Raw genomic sequence first — 22,777 nt, 5'->3', positions numbered from 1 at the left:
AGCCATATTAATTGGTGTCAGATCTAGGGTATCTCTCACTCCTGCCTTTATACTTGAAGGGCAGAGATCTTCCTTACCTACGAATCTTTAACATATTCTTTATGTTATCTGGTACCACATGTTATTGCCATTGACACATGTTTTCTATTGCAGAGCTCATTTTATACCTGATAGATAATATACATAATCAGCACGAGCACATACCGTTAGTAAAGGCGGCCTTTAATGATTTATTTGCCTTGTGCAGTATAAAATAATAAGACAGAAGGAATAACAGGGTGTTAACGCGCGGAATAGCACGTACTAGCCACTACCGCCTCCTCTTGAGCAGGTGGTAGTTTTTTGGCTAGTGTGCGCTTTAGCGTGCGCTAAAATCACTAGCGCACCTTTATAAAAGGAGCCCTAAATTCCTGTGTCCATGTTCTTTACTCTATGCAGGTGCTGACTTTTGTGAATCTATTTATCAGGAAAATGTCAAGCCATATAAATCACTTCTATCCGTACCTTATAAGGGTTCCTTTATTATAATGATTGTCCAATTTTATCTGTAGATTACATGTACGGAAAACTGTTGTGATTATTAAGAAATGCCTCAAAGAAAAGCCGTTCCAAGTTGGCGTCTCCTTTTTTTTTTTTTTCAAGAGTTCATAAACAAGGATAATTAGTCTTGTAATCTGCCTTAGTATCATTAGAGTTGAAACTCCATTTTAATCTGGGATTCGGCTCTCTTCTCCTTGCCAGCCTATTCCTGGACCAGTACAGAGCTAGCCTCGTCAACGCAATAAAGAGATTACTCCAGCCCCGTGTGAGTACGCTTCTATTTTTCTCTTGAACACTGACTTCAGAATAATTAGTCTGTGCACCGTGATTGAGAGAGTAATGGAATGGTAGGATTAATGTCATGTAATACTTTAATTCTTATTATGTCCAACTTCAATTGAGTCTTCTAATCTATCAAGATTCTTTCCTAATCATAAACGCGGAAACTTCTTATACTTGGCCTTCTGATAAGGAACACAGTGGGTAGTGGAATAAATGAAACTGCTTCAAAGATAGCATAAGATTATTTTTATCAAGGGGTTTCTTGAGTATTTTCCTTTGATAACTGTGTCCTCTATATTAAAGCAGAACTAAGATATTGGAAGTTTTGTGGTAGCTTCAGGCTTTTGTAGTCCCTTCTCTGGTAACCTTTCTCATTCTTGTGTTTGTAGTGCAAGAACATGATTTGCCTTGCTTTTTCTTTTTTTTTTTCCATTTCTGTTTACAGTAAATGAATAAAACACTTTGATATAATCTGCAGCTTAAAACTTGTTTGCTTCGTGAAATAGCCTCTCTGTTTACTTATTATAAATGTTGGAATGCACCAAATCAATGGCACCACATGAAACAGACATTTTAAATCACTTTACCCATTCATTCCAGTAAATAAATCATACAGTATATACTGAACTTTATTCTCTTCAGCTCTTATACTAAACTAGGAGGGCATTGGAATCAGAAAGTATTATATGTAACAAACAACGAACAACAGGGTGTTAGCACACTAAATTGTTGCACACCGAGTGCGCTGTATGGCACCAAGTGAGCTGATGCTCTATCAGCACCCGGAAGAAAATGAAACACTGGCTTAAAACACACCCTGGAGTTTGCTAATGCATTTGTAAAAATACTAAACACCAAAGCTAGCAAGGCCAACTCAGAATCTTCAGCAGAAGGAACTTTATTAACTCCTTTGGATTAAATGTCTCTCTTCATGCTATAATGTCAACCAGGCACTAGTAAACAGAAGTCTGACTGGACCAGTGGCATAGTAAGGGGCGGGCAGACTGCTCCGGGTTCCGTTTTGGTAGGGCACTGGCACCTCTCCACCCTCACCCCCACTCTATGCTCACATCTTCCCTTTCCCACAACATCCCCCCCCCCCCCCTTACCTCTTTGAATCTTCGCCATTGCTAGCAACTGTTCTGGCCTGTTGCTCGCTCCAGAAATGGTCACTCTGACCTGGCTTCCTCTGAAATCACTTCCGGGTCGCAGGGCCAGGAAGTGACATCAGAGGTAGGGTTACCAGACATCTGGATTTCTCCAGACATGTCCTCCTTTAGAGGATGGAACTTTGTCCAGGTGTTGAAAAACTTTCCTTTGCGTAGGAGGGCATCTGCACATGCACGGATGTCCTGCCCGACGAGAGAAGATGGGAGGGGGGGGCGTGACTGGGGGGGCCTTAGAGGCAGGGCTTGGGGGCATGACAGGGCGGAACTGGGGTGTGAAGGGCAGAGTGGGTGAGACTGGGCAGGCCTGGGAGTGGGCCTAGGGGGTCTGGATTTTCCAGACAGAAAATCTGGTAACTCTAGGAAAGACCCAAACCAAATACAAACAACATAGGTAAAACAAAATGAAGTCAAGTGAAAAGTAGAAAGATAAATGGCCTAATTCTATATTTGGTGCTTAAAACTTTATGTAGAAATTTAGGTGCATGCCCGACCTGAATATAAACCGACATAACATCCCCCCCCCCAAAAAAGAGGGAAAAATTAACTCGAATATAAACCGTGGGGTTTATATTAAATTGCCCTGCCTTGTACCCAGCCCTCTTTCCCTTCCTGTCCAACTCTGCACTTAGCCTCCGATGCCCACTGCAGACCTTCCTTAACTTTGTTCCTGCTATATTTGCGGTCAGACTTAAAGGGCTGAATATTTCTGTATGAATATTTCAGCTCTCCAGATGACTTCTGACTCCTCCTCCAACTGAAATTATAAATTTGCAGTGACTTCTTCCATATAAAGGAGCGGAAAATTGAAATTAAAAAACTTACACAGAGGAGGACCTGTTAGCAATCTTACCGTGTCCTGTCCTGGCCAACTGTTAACCACCACTCCTCCCTCCCGCCGCCCGGACATGTTGCAGGCCTCCCGTGGGCTGCCTTAAGCCCTGGTGGTCCAGCAGTGAGCCAGGACAGGAGCAATCTTACCGCATCTTGTCCCGGCCAACTGTTAACTACCCCTCCTCCCGGACACCTCTACAACATACTTTTAAACCTTGGTGATCTAATGGTGAAGTGGGGCAGGGGCGAACTTCCTACACTCCAGCCCCACGCAGAACCGCGATCAGAAATGGCTGCCGCAGGTTCCTGGGGCTTGAGCATAGGAAGTTCACTCCTGCCCTGCTTCACCACTAGAAAATTAATTCTTTTGAAATTTTGCTATTATCTTCTATCTATCATTTGTAAATCATTTCCTGTTTATTTAATTGCTGTAAACCGAGTCGAGCCTTCTCAGAACGATGATTTGGTATACAACGTTAAGCTTTAGTTTAGTTTTAGTTTAGACCACCAGGGTTCAAAGGTATGTTGTAGAGGTGGCCGGGAGGCAGAAGGGAGGTGGGATAGTTAACAGTTGACCGGGACAGGATACGGTAAGATTGCTCCTGTCCTGGCTCAGTGCTGGACCACCAGGGTTTAAGGCAGACCCACGGGAGGCCTGCAATGGGTCCAGGTGAAGGGCAGGGGAGCACCCAAATATTTTATTTATTTAAGTAAGTAATTATTATTTATTTATTTTATTATTTATATACCACTTACAGTATATCCTAAGTGCTCCAACACTCATAGAATTCTTAGGAGTGTCAGAGCATTTACCTTGTCGGCCTGTGATAGAAACCTCTACCATGGCTTTGTAAAAGGAGCCTTTAATGAAGTAAAAATATCTGCTGGCTCAGAGAAATGATATGTTAGAAGCAGGATCCACAACTGTAACGGTCTGATGGATGGGCTTCTTTGAATATTTACAATATATATATATTTTTTTTATTGATGCTAGACAACATGCAAAAAGGTTGCATTGGCAATCATGACTAGGTTGGAGGGACTCCCTTTCTATTCCTCTTGTCTGCACTAGCCCTCCGACATAGTCACAACTCCCAATGTGGCCCTCAGACCAAAAGATATAACCACCCCTAATCTAATATGTTATCTGTTGTACGGTCATGGGTGAACCATTACAGTACTCCCCCGAAATTCATGGGGGTTATGTTCGCAGAGTGACTGCGAATGTTGAAAAACCGCGAATATTGGAAGAGTATTGCAATCGGCACTCTCCCTTCCAAACCTGGCACGCGGAGAGACGGTTTTGCACCCAGAGGAGACAATAGTGATTTTCTAGGCAGATGGACCCCACTCCTATGTTCAAGGTGAAACAGGGACACCTACCCACCAATGGAGAGGTCTCACCGTGTAGCCCAGTTCTTCCTGCTCATACCCACCAGTTCACCGCCTTGGGAAACTCAGCTCTCCCGTTGCCGGTTCCTGTGCACTCCTCCTCCTGCACAACCCCGCATGGGAAGCGCGCTCCAGGTTTCCGTGAGAAGGGGCGTTACCTAGCACAGGTTTTTGCGAGCATGCGGATGCTGACGGGAGTGATACGATCGCGATGGTGGTGGGAGGAGGGAATTTGTAGTTCTGCTTTCCCCTCTCACTGTGTTGTGGCAGGGTGCACTGGAGGCGCGTGGTCAGGGAAAACCGCAGGTTGGGGAAGGGAAGGCCGGAAGCGACAGAGAGCTTTTCCATTAGTCAGTCATTCGCGGTATTTTCTGACTGGAAGAGGCGGTCAGAAAATACCGCGAATGACTGAGTCCGTGAATTGTCGACCGTGAATTCGTGGGGGTGTACTGTATATCTGTATGGTACCATTTAGGCCCTTGCACACTGATAGGCTTCTGCTACAAGTTGTTTTACTTTTATGGCACACTTACTAGTTGGTAAATGGTATATTTATCTTATGATATAACAGTAATATAATACCAAATGTTATTTACTTAAGAATCCTTCCCACTGCTAGTTAAAAAGGAGCATGGAGGAAAGGGGCTTTTTTTTGTCTTTATTTCCTTATCTCACATTACAAGCTTTGTGGTAAAGGTGTGCTATTTTTAATGCACATGGTAAGCATGTTTACGAGACATGCTGAAAATCAGATAGTAAGTCCCTACTGTGGGGCAAAATGTGCACTTTTTTCCAGGAGTTCACATTGGCTAGAATTTGCTGTATCTATGTAAGCCAAATGAGCAATTACCGAGAATCAAGATGGCGACGGCGTGCTAACAGCTAGTCTGAAGTGCTCCGTCTTACCTTGCAAAGTTTCCACTATGCCGTTAAGCGGCTTGTTTTTTTTCTGTGATGCCTCATCCCAAACGCAAGGGTCTGCTTCGGATGGACCCCTCTACACCCAGGCAGGCGACGATGGAGCGCTTTCTAGCTAGTTCCCCATCCGTTCCAGGAGTGGAGTTACCTGCATTTACTCCAAGGCTTCAGGGCTGAAATATTATTATCTCCTCCTGTTGGCCGTTTGCTGCTGCGACCGGCACTGGAAAATGTTGAAGGCGCAACTGCTGAAGCCCGGATATGCTTCATGCAACCACATAGTGGGGGGCTCTCACACGGAACAGGATGCCAAAATTACAACTGGTTTGGGAGTGGGTGAACCCCGCTCCTCCGGGTTGACATTAGAAGCTAAATGGACTACACTCTAAAGACTTGAAAATATTGTGAATAAATCTTGTGAAGATGTTTCATCAATAATGAGTAAACTTAACAATTTATCACTATCTGTTCAAGCTATGAAAACTGAAACTTATACTAAGGGCCTATTTTACAAAGCCGCGCTAGCAGCTGCTGCGTGGTAACGGCCCCGAAGCCCATAGAGATTTAAAGGGCTTCTGGGCTGTTGCCACGTGGTTTTGTAAAACAGGCCCTAAGTATGAACAAGTGGACAAGGAACTGACTACATTACAGAATTTAGCGGGTAATTTTGTCTAAGGACAAGATTATTTACCAGAGGAAATTTGAACAAATTAAACACCACAATAGAAGACTAAATCACTAGAGGCTCCTTTTACGAAGGTGCGCTAGGGCCTTAACGCACGCAATAGCACGTGTTAAATTCCCGAGCGCACTAGCCGCTAAGGCTTCCTTTTCAGCAGGTGGTAGATTTTCGGCTACTGTGCGCTATAGTGTACGGTAATTTTGTACGTGCACTAAAAACCCTTGCGCACCTTCGTAAAAGGAGCCCTAGGTGTAATGTCTAGCGATATGTTAAAAAAATATATGATGGAAAATTTGTAATTTACTTCTGAAACAATGCCTCCTTTAAATCAAGTCTTCTGTTTACCAAAAACCTCCCCGAACACCACCTGAAACAAATTAAGGGGAGAATCCGCCAGTGTTGGATTTAAATAATATAACATCAATTCATGAAAATTCTGAAGTTCAAATTGACTCTAGATGTACGGTGTTAATATCCTTTGTTTTTGAACAAGATTTAAATGCTGTTATGAGAATGTTTTTTTCGCTTTTCTCAATTGTTATTTTATGGTGAAAAAGTATGGATATTTCCAGATGTTGCTAAAACAACTCAAGAACGAAGAAAACTTTTTTTTAAAAATTCTTTATTTATTTTTAAACTTTCAACAAGTGCAACAAAATACAATCATGTACACTTTAATATCACTTACTGATCCAACAAAGACTAATTCATAACAAATGCCCTCCCTCCTTTATAATCATCAATAACACTTTAGCTCAAAATATCATTAAAATAAACCCACCCTCCCCCCGACCCTGTACTTTAATAAACAAAAGGGGAAAAATAAATTATTAGTTATAATCAATCCATACAATATTTTGTTAATGGCTCCCAAACATCATTAAACTTTTTAACACGCCCTTGCTGAATGGCTATTACCATATTTTTACGTAGATAACGCGCACCCGTGTAAAACGCGCACACGGGTATAGCGTGCGGAAAACAAATTTATGTACAGAAATTTTTATATACCGTGCACAACCGTATACCGCGCATGCCGCCCCGACTCTCCTTTCGCCCGCCCCGAGTCTCCTCTGGTCCCGCCTGCTCGTTTCCAGCCCTGCCCCGAGTCTCCTCTGATCCCGCCTGCTTGTTTCCAGCCTCCCCCCCTCCCCCATGGAGAAGCTGACATCAGAGAAAGGGCGGGACCGCCTGAAGAGGAAGCAGCGCAGCACAGGGCTCTGAGAAGGGGCAGGACCGCCGGCAGAGGAAGCAGCTGGGCTGGCATCCGGAAACAAGGTAGACAGCTTCTCCATGGGGAGGGGGGGAGGCTGTGGGGGTGCGAGCGGTCCTTCGGGGTGGGAGTGCGAGCGCTCCTTCCGGGTGATGAATCGAGCGTTGGGGAGGGGAAACTATGTAAAAAAAATTTTGTACAACGCGCTCACGCGTATAACGCGCAAGGTTATGCGCGGTTTGTAAAAACCACGTATAACGCGCGCGTTATATGCGTGAAAATACTGTACTCTTTCCATTTTGAAAATATGGCATAATGAATTCCACCAAAAACTATAACTTAGTCTTATCATAAAACTTTTTCTTAGTATGAGACAAGAAGTAAAAATGTTGGGAGCCATCTTCTTGTTAAGTTACCCCTGTAAATACTTGATCAGACATATGGGGATAAAATATGTCTTTTTTGCTCCTGAGCAACTTCGTAGCTTTTTGGATTCTAAGACCGTATTCCAGAATGTATAGGGCAATTTATAATTTATGGGATGGTTATGATTGATTCACGTTAAGTCTTTTCTTTATGCAAAATATTTGTATGGAGATCTCCTTATCTTTTCTTTTCTTGACTATCCACAGTATAGTTATGGTCGAAGGAAGAGTATCAATATGATGTTAAGATGGATTATTTGATTTGTTATTTCTTTAACTCAGTGTTTCTGTTAACATGTGGATTTATTTGAAAATGTAGATAAATAAAGTAAAACAAAATAGCAATTACTGTGTTATTTAATAACCCCATGTGATCAGGGCAGTTTTTACTTATGGGCAAAAAAGGGCAACTACCCAGGGCCTTGCACAACAGAGGGCCCAAAAGTAAAAGCAGCCATGAAGTGGTAAGTGGCCCTTGCCAAAATCTAAAACAAAACAAAAGCAACAGCCATTTGACACCTTTAGGCTGGGTATTTTTGTATCCCGAGATGTTTAATAGGATATAAAGGTGGTTGTGCCTTTGTGCCTTGGGATTCAGTATTTACTGCATGCATGACTTGAGGGAGTGGCAATCTGAAAACAATAAATTAACATGGCCTCTTATCACTTGAAATTCAGCTGCTGGTCAGAGCTTTGGCTAACTACCAGTACACCAACCATGTATGGCAGAAGTGACATGACAGTCATTAACTATTTGGAAGGAGACAGTGTCCTGGCCCCTCACCTTCAAATAATGAACTCTCTGTTACGATTTTCTACAGAAGCACACTCCAGCCTTGATCCCCTACCAAATGATGCATCGTCACCTCCCCCCCCCCCCCATTCAATACTTTTCTTTAGGGCCCTTCCTGCAGTCTTCTGAGCTGCACTAGCAGTGTCCAGCATTAAAGGGTAAATTCAACACAGACCACTAAAAGTAAGGTGCAAAAAAAAAAAAAAAAAGGGTGTATAGTTAGTATTCTTATAACGTCAGAGTTGTACACTAAGGGCTCCTTTTACAAAGGTGCGCTAGCGTTTTTAGCGCATGCACAAGATTAGCATGCGCTAGCCAAAAAACTACCACCTGCTTAAAAGGAGGTGGTAGCGACTAGTGTGTGCGGCATTTTAGTGCACGCTAAGCGTGCGCTAAAACCGCTAGCGCGCCTTTGTAAAAGCAGCCCCAAATCTTTTTTAGAATACTAGCATAAGTGTGGAGTTATGCACCAAACGGTCAAATACTTGAAAGGTATTAACATAGAACCAAATCTTTTCCAGAGGAAAGGGGCATAATTTGAGGTTGAGGGGTGGTAGGCTTAATAATAATAATAATAATAATTTTATTTCTTATATACCGCCAAAGCCATAGTAGTTTGAGGCGGTTTACAATGAAGAAGGGCTGGACAGTGAAATTGGTACAATGGTACAAACAGAGAAAAATAGAACAATCAGCGAACGGTGGTACAATCGGCGAAGAATGGTACAATCAGCGAGGATAGGTACAATCAGGGTAATAAATGGTACAGGGAAGAAGGTCAAGACAATCTGCGTGAAGGACATGGTGAGAAAGAAGAGTTGAGTTAGAACATTCTTCTTTACGGAGAGGGCGGTGGATGCCTGGAATGCGCTCCCAAGGGAGGTGGCGGAGAGGAAAACGGCGACAGGTTTCAGGTTTATTTAAAATTTGATAATATCGCTTATAATACTTCTAAGTGATGCACAAACCAGGGTCAAATATTACAAAAATTAGAACATAAACCAATTCAGTTACTGACTAACATGGTACAGAAGGATCAAGGATAGAACTACAATAATTATAGGAAAGAAACAGATATGGGGAAAACAAATTGATTATTAGGGGGAATGTCTGGAGCCTCCTATGGTTGATGCTTCTTTAAAAAGAAACATTATTCAATTAAAGGTTTAAATTTGGAAAGTGTCTTTATATAGAAAAGACTTCAGGGAGCTCTTAATCTATCCAGATTTTGGTCTCTTGTGAGAAAATAGGGTAAAGCATTCCATAACTGTGGGGTGTGTATCATAAATATTTCTGTTCTCCTATTGGTTAGATTCATGGTTAGATTCACACATGCTTTCTTTGAACATTGACAAGTCCAAATTAATGATTTTTCCTATTAAAGATGGACTCTCTCTGCAAACTCCCCTTAAACTCAAACCTCAATCTATCAAAGTGGTATTTTCATTAAAATTACTGACAGTAAATTTAATTATCATCTACACATCAGCACAGTGGTCCAGCGCTGTTTTTATCGACTGCGCATGATAAGATCCTTATCTAAATTGTTAGAACCGGCATAACGAAAATGGAAATAAGATGACTTCAAATAGTACAGAACACTGCAGTAAAAATAATATTCAATGCAAAAAAATATGACCACGTTACCCCTCTTTTATATAAAGGTCATTGGTTGCCAATAGAACATAGAATCACTTACAAAATTCTTCTATTAACATTCAAAACCAGAGAAAATAACCAGCCAGAATTCATTAATAACCTTCTTATCCCTTATAATCCAACAAAGACTTTAAGATCTACAGCTCAAAACCTTCTCTCTATCCCATCACTGAAACATATAAACACAATGAAGTCTTCAATCTTTTCCATTAGCGCCCCCTTTCTCTGGAACAGCGTCCCAAATTACCTTCGTGAGAAATCAACTCTTAAAGAATTTAAGACGAAGTTAAAGACATTCCTCTTTTTGATGCCTTTGAAACCTAACTGTCCTTTTAAGGGCGACCTAAAACCTAGAAGGTTTTTTTTTTTATTATCAGGACCTCTCCCTATCATTTTTTTCCTTATGTTTTCTTTTTCCTTGCTTATATTAGGTCCAGCCCTTCTTTCCCCTTTGTTCCCGTTTGTATTATGTTTTTATACGTCTCAGAAAGTTGTTTGTTTTCTATTCTTTTTAAACTGTATTTTAGTAAATCAAATGTTTTTAATGATTTTGTACACCGCCTAGAAGGATTGATTAGGTGGTATAAGAAATTTAAATAAACTTAAAACTTGGTTACCAGATAATTTTGGTCTGCGGATAGTAGAGTCCTGAATGGTGTGTATGGGATTAGAAGTTTATCAGGGAATGCTGGTAAGTTTGAATGTCGTGTCTTAAAACAGAGTAGAATAATTTTGTATATAATGCAGTGCTGTATAGGTAACCAGTGTGCTTTTTGTAGAAGGGGCATTGGGCGTGGGATGAACACAGAGGATCTCTAATCAGAAAATAAATGGGTATATATTGAAGAACTAAGGTCAGTACTGGACAGACTTGCACGGTCTGTGTCCTGTATATGGCCATTTAGTTGAGGATGGGCTGGGGAGGTCTTTGATGGCTGGGATGGTTTAGATGGGCTGGAGTGAGCTCATATACGTCTCCTACAGGATATTCAATTGTCTCTCTGGTCCCCACAGAGGGACTCTCTTCATATATCACTCTCCTTGACATTAAAAACACAACACAGTTTAAGTTGGTGGCTTTGGTCGGAGTCTCTCTTGAGAGGCATGCCTCCTCAGATATCTTCTTGGGTGATCCTAATAATGGATGTGAGCCTTTAAGGCTAGGGAGTTCCTTGTGTAGGTCATCCAATTCAAGGCTGATGGTTGCCCTCATAGAGAAAATAGTCTATCGGCTGACTGGAGCTGCAGGCCATTTGCCTCGCATTGAAGAAATTGCCAGGAGCAGATTTGAATTCACCAGAGCAGAGAAAGACACCCACACCAACCCCGATGTCGGCAATTGCGGGACCGCTCAGCCTCGAAACCTGACCCTCAGTGGGAGAGAGAGGCCCTGCTGGCGACGCCGAGGAACTGACCTGTAGAGTGGGGAAACTCACCAGCCCTGACTTACAGAGGGAAGAAGCCCGTCAGCGACTCCAGCAGCAGGGGTCCGGCTCAGCCTTGGAGCCTCGTTCCTGCCCCATCCCCGCTGGGCATGATAGCCTGCTCTGCCCATCCCAGGCCTGCCGGGAACAGTTTAAATTCCAGATGAGTGAACGGCGCTCGGCCGTTCAGCACGACGGCTTAGGCGCACGGCAAAGGTGCCTGCGCCTTAGCACGCGCCTTTGTGAAGCATCTGGGTGGAGCAAAAGAAGCCTCCTTCCACTGGTCAAACTGATAAGTATTTGCATGACTGATCAATCTAATTATTTTCATGTCTAGACAACCTAAGTCTGTATTATCTATTCCAGCCTGCACTCGCCGCCACTGCTCGAGCACACGGCTGAATCATCTCAGAACCAAGCTTACCCTCCTCAGTTTGCCGACTTTGGTTCTTCTATTCCAGCCTGCACTCGCAGTACGAGACAACCTATGGTGCACATAACTTTAAAACTGTTGCTACTGAATCGGATTCAGTGCTACCTGATTTATTGTAATTTAACTATTAATTTAATTGTTAATTTAACTGTGGCTATTGAATCTGACTTAGGGATATCTGATTTACTGCTATTTAACTAATTTAACTGTTAATTTAACTGTTGTTATTGAATCTGATCTAGTGCTATCTGATTCATTGCTAATTAATTATCCTAGAAACTGGAAGTAACAGAAACACCAAATAGCCATTAGGACAAGTAGGAGTCAGTTTAATCTGCAAGCATGCATCTCCTACTGATTCTACTAATCTATCTAATATGCAATAACATTAAGGATGTTAAGTCACTCTATCCAAAGCTACACTCAGCCCATTATCCTGATCTATCTATCAGGCTTATAATTAACCAACAAGAAGACAGAGCAAACCATATCAAGGTAATCTCGAGCAACAGAAGACATCAACGTACCCCCAAAAATTAAAGGATAAGGGAAGTAAAACCTTTCAAAACCACTGCATCCACCAAACCTATCACATCTACTTCCGTTCCCTGTGCATATCTTAACACCAGATCTGTTAGGAACAAAGCATTTTTAATTAAAGAATGGATCATCAACAAGTAAATAGCCTGTCTTTTCCTAACAGAAACGTGGCTACTGTCTGAAGATGACCCAATAATAAATGATCTTCTACCAGATAATTTTAAAATTCACATACTAAATCATGATGGAAGAAGAGGGGGAGGATTAGCAATTGTCACCAAGGAAGGATTTGTAGTTGAACTATTGGATTCCAAAATGACCAACCAATTAGAAATATTAGCCTGTAAAATTAGCAATAAGGAACTAGAAGATTTCCTTTCTTGTATATTATTCTATGTTCTGCCGAAAAGCTGACCAAAAGCTAGAGAGGACTTCTGCGAATTTGTCCTACATAACTCAATCACTTCATCACATAATCTAATTGCACAAGACATAAACTTACATCTAGATGAAATAGACAATCTAGAAGCGAAAGACTTTAAAAACTTTCTTTCTTTACTCAATTACAATCTCCCTTCACCCACTCAAACACATGAAAAAGGCCATCATTTAGATGTGGTAGCGATGTCCATAAAGGAGATCATAAACCCTCCCATCTCTCTTTTGGATGGTACTTGGTGTCATGATATCTGGTCTGACCATTTCACTTATTATTTCAATCTGTTCTGGACTCGGCTAAAATCTAAGACACACCCACGGACAAAAAGAGAATACCTCACAATGGGCCATATTAACCCAGAGGAATATTGGTCACAATATGATCTAAAAGCGAAGATAGAAGAAGGAGTTGATTTCTATGATCACTGGATGAAAACTAGCACATCCATTTTAGATAAAATTGCCCCTAAACGAAATAGTAAAAGCTGCTCAAACAAATACAACAAATGGTTTGACATCGAACTCCTAACAATGAAACAATCAGTAAGACGATTAGAAAGAATCTGGAAAAAAACGGGAAAACTGTCAGACCGAAACAACTGGAGATCCAACATAAAACTACAAACAACAGATAAAAGAAAAATGCAAAACTTTTTACTCATCCAAAATTAACTCATCTAATACTAATTCAAAAGGAGCCAATACAAAAGAACTGTTCAACATAGTTACAAATTTATTTGACACCACACGCTACACTCAACCCATACATAATACCAAGCTACCCTCAGCAAATGATCTAGCACAACATTTCGACTCAAAAATCAAAAACCTAAGAAATAACTACTCGACAATTGTTGCATACGAACATCAATCAATTGCTATACAAAGAAATTAAATACCAGCGAACATGATCTGGAGTTACTTCCACAATTTAGAATGGAATAACTACATCAAGTTATATAACAAATACTCTAAATCATACTGTGTCCTGGACTCATGTCCCCCAGGAATTATGAAAGCAGCTCCATTAGACTTTAAACTATCTCTATTGAATTATCTAACCAATAACCTAAAAAATGGAAAATTCCTCACTAATAATGGTCATATTATAATAACTAATTCTCCAAACTCTTGTGAAACACACTGAAATCTTTAAGACTTGGCTGAAACACAAGTCTTGTGTTTCAGCCAAGTCTTAAAGATTTCAGCATATTATAATCCCAATCCCAAAAAATCGTAAAGAATCATCAACATCAGTAACCAACTATAGACCAGTAGCATCTATTCCATTTATGGTAAAAATCATTGAAGGACTGGTACACACCCAACCAATGGAATATCTCGACCAATTCTCTCTTCAGCACGAAACTCAATCTGGTTTTAGGCCTCTGTTTAGCACTGAGACAGTAATTGCAGCTATCCTGGACAATTTGCGTAACCTGTTTAGTAGGGGCCTCAATGCCCTAATCATGCAATTTGACATGAGCTCTGCCTTTGACTTGGTGGACCATGGAAAACTGTTACAATACCTAGACGCAATTGGAATCAGAGGAGAGGTACTGAACTGGTTTTGAAGTTTCCTCATATCACGCACCTACCAAGTCCATTTTAATCACGATCTCTCTGACACATGGAGCAATCCATCTGGCATACCACAGGGATCACCACTATCCCCTTTGCTTTTCAATGTTTACATGTACTCATTGGGTGCGCAATTGTCCCAACTGGGGATAAAACTATTTAGCTACGTTGACAACTTCACGATAATTATCCCATTCACTAACTCTGTCTCAGAAGTCACCCCCAAAGCAACAGAAGTACTAAATCGGATGGAGCAATGGATGACTGAATTCAGACTAAAACTAAACTCAGAGAAAACAAAATTTTTCATAGCATCCATTGCATCAATTACCTTAGTTATCCCATTCAACCCACTATGAAGGTATTGGGAGTAACACTGGACCAGAGCCTGACCATGAAAGACCAGGTAGACCCCTTGATTAGAAAAATCTTTCTCACCCTCTGGAAGCTTCGGTCCATCACAGCTTACTTCGATGCCTCATCATTTCGAATTCTGGTACAATCCCTTATACCACAGGTGTCAAAGTCGGTCCTCGAGGGCCGGAATCCAGTCGGGTTTTCAGGATTTCCCCAATGAATATGCATGAGATCTATGTGCATGCACTGCTTTCAATGCATATTCATTGGGGAAATCCTGAAAACCCGACTGGATTACGGCCCTCGAGGAGGGACTTTGACACCCCTGCCTTATACTAAGTCAACTCGATTATTGTAACATTGCCTATTTGGCACTCCCCCAGAAGAATATGCAGCGATTGCAACTGGTACAAAATGCAGCGGTTAGACTACTTTGTGGACTGAAGAAGATTGGTCCCGTAACATCTTCCTATCGACTTCTACACTGGCTGCCGAAGGAGGCACATGTGAAATTCAAGTTTGGTTGTTTTTGCTTCAAGGTACTTTATGGCTTAGCCCCTAAATATATAAATATTAGGGGCTAAGCCATATATATAACAAACCTTTTCTCTTTCACAACCAACAAACATAGGCGAAGCTCACACCCGAACTTTGTTTCTCCACCGGTTAGAGGTTGTAAATTTAAAAGTCATCATCAACATCTTTTCTCACATCAAGCAGCACTATGGGGTAAAGATCTAGAACAATTACTCATGCCTACTACTTATAGGAAATTCAGGAAACGCCTAGAAACACATCTGTTCCTGAAATACTTAGGAAACCAACCTATACAATCTTAGTCCTCAACAAACGATCTCTAGAACTATTAATCACTAAGTATGTACTTTGTTTATTCCACTCAATCTGTAAGTCTGTACTTTGCTTATTCCACTCAATCTGTAACATCTTTAGTCATTGTAAACTGCATAGAACTTCACGGTCCTGCGGTATATAAATTGTTATTATTATTATTATTATTATTGCAAAACTCTCTCGAAGGCAAAGCAGTCGGTATTTTCAGACAATGCAAAGGCAGTGCCTGTATCAACAAACAGGAGGGCACCGACTACTCTGTGAATACTGGAAACTCAGTTGTTGTTGTGATGGGCAGAAGTCTTTCAGCAGCGCATGTGGCAGGAGTGGACAATGGGCAGGCCAACTATCTTAGCCAGCAGACCCTGGACCCAGTGGAGTGGTCTCTGTCCTAGAAAGCCTTTGACAACATTGTGAATAGTAGGGGCATCTGACATCCGACCTGATAGCGTCATCAGCAAACAAGAAAGTCCCTCAGTTCTTCAGCTGAAGTTTCAAGCATGGAAGCACTGGCATCGACGTTCTGGTACAGCCTTAGCCAGAAACAGGGCTGTAGTACGTTTCCTTTATGGCTAATGATAGGCTGAGTTCTTAGATGAGTAACAGCCCATCCAGGGTTGGTAATCCTGGTGGCTCCAGAATGGCTTCATCAACCATTATACGTGGAACTGGTCAGACTGCAGAGAGACAGTTGTCTTAAACTGCTGTTTCATCCAGCTCTTCTCTCACAGGGTCTAATTGCTCTAGAGGATTTGGAATGTTTTGGTCTTATGGCATGACATTTGAGTGTGCAGCCTTATCGTGAAAGGGCTACTTGGAGGTGGTCATAACTACTCTCCTTTGGACTAAGAAACCAGTGATCAGTCGTTGTGTATGGAAACTTTGAAGAACCTTCATTTGTATATACGATGGTAAATCAAAAAGTAATGGCAAAATAAATTTAATGACTTTAATAGAAGTAACTGTTAGCAGTTGAACATATCACGTTTCCACATAGTCCCCATAAAAGATCATGCATTTGTTGTTTCATTCTACTAGCTTCTGCATTCCTGCAGAGAAGTTTTTCAGCTGATCCCGAAGCCAGGTGAGCACCGCTTTGTCTTTTGCTCTCTGGGACCTGGGTCACAGTGATGCATCCAAGTCTCTTTGCCAGTGAAAATTCTCTCCAGAATACTCGGATCTTCTTCATACCATCTCAGGAACTGGGTTGCAACCTCTACATGCTGTTGTTTGTGTAGATCAGTAAGCTATTTGGGAATCCATCGTGTATAGACTTTCTATCCTAAGTCATCACGCATTATGGCAAATGTAGATCCATAGCTGATATCCAAATCTGCAACCAATTGAGACACCATTATCTGTCAGTCTTCTCTAATCAAGGAATCCACCGTGTCAATGTGCTCTTGTGTGTGCGATGTTGATGGACAACCAGAATGACCTTTTTCGCTTACACCTGTTATTCACTCTTTAAACCTTTTTACCCACTCATAAACCTTTTGTTGATTCATGGTGCTTTGTCCATATTGAGTCAATTTTCACAGTTACTTTTTAATGATGGATGTTTCCCTGCTGATGAGTTGGGCAGTGAAGAATCTCCAATGCTTCTCCATGGCACATATTATAAGAATTCTGAACATATAGGTAGATTTTCTCAGCATGACCTCCTTGAATCTGGGGGAGTGGGAGTTATCCAATTAGGTGTTTCAGCTAATTGTATGTCACTAGGGTCTTCCTTATCTGGACTTGATGACTTCCAAGAAGAATGCCAAAGTGATTGTTTTTTTAGTCATTAAAAAGACCTTGATGCTCAAGGTCTTGATGCTCTAATGATGTCCTGGCTGAATGAAAAACTCCTATTGTCATCTTTCCTTGGCTGATGATGCTCTCAAGAGGATTGCTTTGCACTCTGGGAAGGTCATCCTTGTGGCCCCAGACTGGCCGAGAAAACTGTGGTATGCAGACTTCATCCATCTTCTATGAGACAACAGCCCTCTTCTGCTTCCCCAGGATCGATGATTGCTGTGACAAGAACCAGGGCTAATGGAGGATCCATTCCCCACTGGTCTTATGGCTCAGCTCATGAGAGGGTGAAATGTAGTGGCTATTCTAATTTGGTCATTGCAAGTTTACTGCAAGCCAAAAAGTGGTCAACATATTTGGTATATGCCAGAATCTGGAGAATGTTTAGAAGCTAGTGTGTGAAGGTAGCGATTTCTCCATTCTCATCAATGATGACTCAAATTTTGGTCTTTCTCCATTCAAACTTGGACATCGGTTTGGTGCTGGGTCCTCTGAAGGTGGTGGTGTTGGCCTGTTTCAGAAGTCATTGACAATGTTCATCCAGATGTGTAAAGTTCTTAAAAGGGACTGGTCAGCTTTGGCCACCCTTCTGCCCCATTTGCCTTGAATGGAATCTCAACCTGGTGGTACAATTGCTGAGAGACTCATCATTTGAACCCCTAGACAAGGCCACTCTGAAAGACCTCACTTTAAAAACAGTGTTTTTAGTAGCAATTGCTTTTAGTTTAGCATGTTTCAGAGTTCCAAGCTCTTTCATGTTGAGATCCTTTACATTGGTTTACAGAGACTGACATCTCTCTGAGAGCTGTTTTGTCCTTTATACCGAAAGTAGTTTCAGCATTTCACATTAATCGGTTAGTGGAATTTCCTTCATTTCATAAAAGGGTTGTAGAGATTAGTTTGCATCCTTTAGACTCTTAGATGTCAGTCAGGTTCTTCTAAGTTGCTTGGAAGTCACTAACGAGTTTAGGAATCCAGACAAATTGTCCTTTTTAGTAAGCAATAACAGAACCTAGAGGCATCAAATCTCACAATCTTACAATGGTTGAAAGCGACCATCAGCTCGTTTTCCCTTCTTACGGGGAGGCTGCTGCCATCATCTTTATAAGCACACTCTACAAAATGAATGGTGGCCTCATGGGTGGAGTCACAGTTGGTGTATCCAGCTGATATTAGCAAGGTGATGACTTTATCACTATATACTTTTGCTAAGCATTATCAAGTGGATGTGTGGCTTGATCCGAAGCAACAACGCGGTGCTGCGGGTGGCAGTACCAAGATCTCACCGACTTTAGTATGGAAAGAGAAATTACATCTTAACTGATTTATTTTCTTTATTTTAGTCCTTTACACTATTCCATAAGCCCTCCTGTGATTTCTGGCCTCCCTTGTACAGTATAAGAGTTGGAATATTCCTGTTGTTCAGGTTTCTCCTTGCTGTATGGCTCTCTCTGCACTCCTTTCTAAGAATATGAAAGTGCTTACAATTCTTTTAATATTTAACATGTTCAGATTGTTGTTATTCAAGGTTGTTGTGTTTGAGTTGTTTTCTACACTGCTTGTCTATATAAATACTGAAGAACTATGGAGCTACACAGGGCTTTGTAAATCACAGCTTAGTTCTGAGTTCTCTATCTCCACCTGCTGGTCAATGGCCATAAGTTTTGCAATAGTGTAAGGACTAATGGAAGGATAAAACAACAGGTGAGATATAATTTCTTCATAATGAATTAGATCTAGCATACTGAGACACAAGTCTGAACTTAAGTGCCCGAGCTCAGGATTGTTTCTGAAGTGGTTGAAGTCATTCATGTATTGAGGTGGCACTCTTATTCTGGGGACCTTTCTTCTGAAGCATAGCTTCAGAGCCTTGTGATATTGAGCTGCCATGTTGTTCAGTTTTGTCAGATGGTGGGAGGAATTTCCAAACTGCAAAATTATCCAGCCTTTGAGCAGATTTTCAAAGGGAAGTAACACATTAGGATCTGCACATTCAGGGGTGTAGCTATCAATGTAGACTACCATTAAGATCTGTTATTTTACTGTAAGGAGGTGATGTTATCAGCACTGGCTACTGTGAAGACATGTTACTTTATTAACCCCGGTTATTAGTAACCAGGTCTCGTTGTGTGAGTGGTATGGTAAAATAACACGATTTGTAGTGGTGAAATAACAGGTCTTAGTGGTAACTCATGTTGATAACTACACCCCTAAACCAAACTATTTTAACACAGGTCCCATTTTATGCAGTTGGACCTAATTACTAATAACTGGGATTAAAAATAATGGTAGTCCACATTGATAATCTCCCCCTTCAGTTAGCAAGTCTTAAAAAATGTAGTACTTTCTAAATTGATTTAAAGTATATTAACCTACAAATTAATATATTCTCAGTTAGAACATAAGAATAGCTTTATTGGGCCAGGCCAATAGACCATCTACACAGTGGCCAATCCAGGTCACAAGTACCTGGCAAAAACCCAAATAGTAGCAATATTCCATGCTACTGATCAGTAGCAGACTATGGACTTTTCCTCCAGGAACTTGTCTAAATCTTTTTTAATACCAGCTACATTAACCTCTCTTACTACATCCTCTGGCAATGTGTTCCAGAGTTAATTATTCTATGAGTGAAAAAAAAAAATAGCCTCCTATTTGTTTTAAAAGTATTTTCCTGTAACTTTGTAATTTTTGATGGAGTGAAAAATCGATCCACTTGTATCCGTTCTGCACCACTCAGGATTTTGTACACTTCAATCCTATCTCCCCTCAGCCATCTCCTTTCCAAGCTGAAGAACCTTAACTTCTTTAGTCTTTCCTTTTCCGAGAGAAGTTCCATCCCCTTCATCATGCTAGGAAGTTTTTCTTTACCCAGCGTGTTGTGGACATCTGGAATGCGCTTCCAGAGGGCGTAATAGGGCAGAGTACGGTGCATGGGTTCAAGAAAGGATTGGACAATTTCCTACTGGAAAAAGGGATAGAGGGGTATAAATAGAGGGCTACTGCACAGGTCCTAGACCTGTTGGGCCACCGCGTGGGCGGATTGCTGGGCACGATGGACCTCTGGTCTGACCCAGTGGAGGCATTTCTTATGTTCTTATGTTGGTTGCTTTTCTTTGAACCTTTTCTAATTCTGCTAAATCTTTTTTAAGATAAGGAGACCAGAACTGAATGCAATACTCAGGGTGAGGTCGCATCATGGAGCCATACAGAGGCATTATAACAGTCTTTTTTTTTTAATAATTCCTAGCATCTTGTTTGCTTTTTTTTTTTTGCCACCTCCACACATTCGGCAGAAGATTTAGCATATTGTTTACAATGGCATCCAGATCTTTTTCTTGGGCACTGACCCCCAGGGTGGACCCTAGCATCCGTTAACTATGATTTGGATTATTCTTCCCAATGTGCATCATTTTGCATTTGTCCACATTAAATTTCATCTGCCACTTGGACACCCAGTCTTCCAATTTCCTAAGGTCTGCCTGCATTTTTACAACTTTGAACAGTTTATTGTCATTTGCCAATTTAATCATCTCATTTGTTGTTCCAATTTCCAAATCATTTGTAAATAAGTTAAATAGCACCGGTCCCAGTACAGATCTCTGCGGCACACCACTATTTACCCTCTTCCATTGAGAAAAATGACCATTTAACCCTACCCTCTGTTGATCAATGTGTGTTAAAACATTCAAACATGCATTGATTTCCTTCAATAAAACAAATGTGTAAAATGATCCCAGAAAAGTCTGAAAAAGTTCAAAAATGAAATTAAACTTCTTTTTAATGTACATCCCTACTACATATGTACTTTATGAAGAATTTCCAAACTGAAAGCTTATTCCCCACCTTGGTCTCAATGAAAATGTGGATAAGTGCTTTTGTACTTGTTTTCTTTTTCCATATTTTCCCCTTTTTACTGCTTGACATTTGCCTTATTGATCAGCTTCTTTGACTGGGTAACAAGAAAACTGGATATAGGGGAGTCCTTGGACGACGTGTACTTGGACTTCAGCAAAGCGTTTGATAGCGTCCCACACCGCAGGTTATTGAGCAAGATGGGTTCGATGGGACTGGGTGAAACATTAACCGCATGGGTTAGGGACTGGCTTAGAGGAAGACTTCAGAGGGTAGTGGTAAACTGTACCCTCTCCGATACAACGGAGGTGATCAGCGGAGTGCCGCAGGGCTCGGTCTTGGGCCCGATCCTATTTAACATCTTCGTAAGAGACTTGGCTGAGGGGCTTCGAGGTAAAATTACATTATTCGCTGAGATGCCAAACTATGCAACATGGTAGGCAACCGCACATCAGATGAAAGCACAGTGCCCGACAAAAGCTCAATGCCCGACAGTATGACGCAGGATCTACTCCTGCTGGAGCATTGGTCAAAGACTTGGCAACTAAGTTTCAATGCCAAAAAATGGAAGGTCATTCACCTTGGCGGCAAAAATCCATGCAGGACTTACACCCTAAATGGTGATATCCTAGCAAGGACTGTAGCAGAACGTGACTTGGGGGTGATCATTAGCGAAGACATGAAGACTGCCAATCAAGTGGAGAAAGCTTCATCCAGGGCTAGATAAATCATGGGCTGTATCCGTAGAAGTTTCGTCAGCCGTAAGCCCGAGGTCATAATGCCGTTGTACAGATCCATGGTGAGACCCCATCTGGAATACTGTGTACAATTTTGGAGGCCGCATTATCAAAAAGATGTGCGGAGAGTTGAGTCGGTTCAGCGAATGGCCACCAGGATGTTCTCAGGACTCAAGGATCTCCCGTATGAGGAACGACTGGGTAAGTTGCAGCTGTACTCACTCGAGGAACGCAGAGAGAGGGGAGACATGATCGAGACGTTCAAATATGTCACGGGCCGTATTGAGGTGGAAGAGGATCTCTTTTTCCTTAAAGGACTCACGGCAACAAGAGGGCATCTGTTGAAAATCAGGGGTGGGAAATTTCATGGCGACACCAGGAAATATTTCTTCACCGAAAGGGTGGTTGATCACTGGAATAATCTTCCACAACAGGTAATTGAGGCAAGCAGTGTGCCAGATTTTAAGAAAAGATGGGATTGGCATGTGGGATCTCTTCATGGAGGTAGTTAGGGGGTGAGCCATTAGTGTGGGCAGACTAGATGAGCCGTGGCCCTTTTCTGCCGTAATGTTCTATGTTTCTATGAGACTTTCTGGGTGACTCTAAAAGCCCCGGCTGCCATAGCTGTAGCAACAAAGTTTGGTGTTATTATTATTTTTGCCGGCGGTTGGAGCCCCTACTAATTTTGGAGCCCTTGTTAATTTTCAAGATGTTTTTCTCAACTATGTTACCAACTAGTACCTTATTTGATATTTCCGCTCCTGAGGAAGGTTATTTAATGGAGTTATGTCGAGCTGAGACTACTATTCGTTGGGATTCAAGTTGAGACAACTATTCATTGCGATTCAGATAAGTT

The 22,777-nt window shown here is 41.5% G+C and overlaps 1 protein-coding gene across 1 annotated transcript in view; it reads left to right on the top strand.

The window, feature by feature from the left end:
* CAMKMT (calmodulin-lysine N-methyltransferase) overlaps window positions 1-22,777 on the top strand; it is a 688,167-nt gene that overhangs the window by 602,409 nt on the left and 62,981 nt on the right. Inside the window, exon 9 of the mRNA XM_033936811.1 lies at window positions 742-805. Coding sequence (XP_033792702.1) covers window positions 742-805 — 64 coding nt within the window. The remainder of the gene's footprint in view (window positions 1-741; window positions 806-22,777) is intronic.

The sequence above is a fragment of the Geotrypetes seraphini genome, chromosome 3 (genome assembly GCF_902459505.1).
Source record: "Geotrypetes seraphini chromosome 3, aGeoSer1.1, whole genome shotgun sequence".
NCBI classification, from domain to species: domain Eukaryota; kingdom Metazoa; phylum Chordata; class Amphibia; order Gymnophiona; family Dermophiidae; genus Geotrypetes; species Geotrypetes seraphini.
Note: the sequence above shows the minus strand (reverse complement) of the source record. Positions and strands in the feature narration are given on the sequence as shown.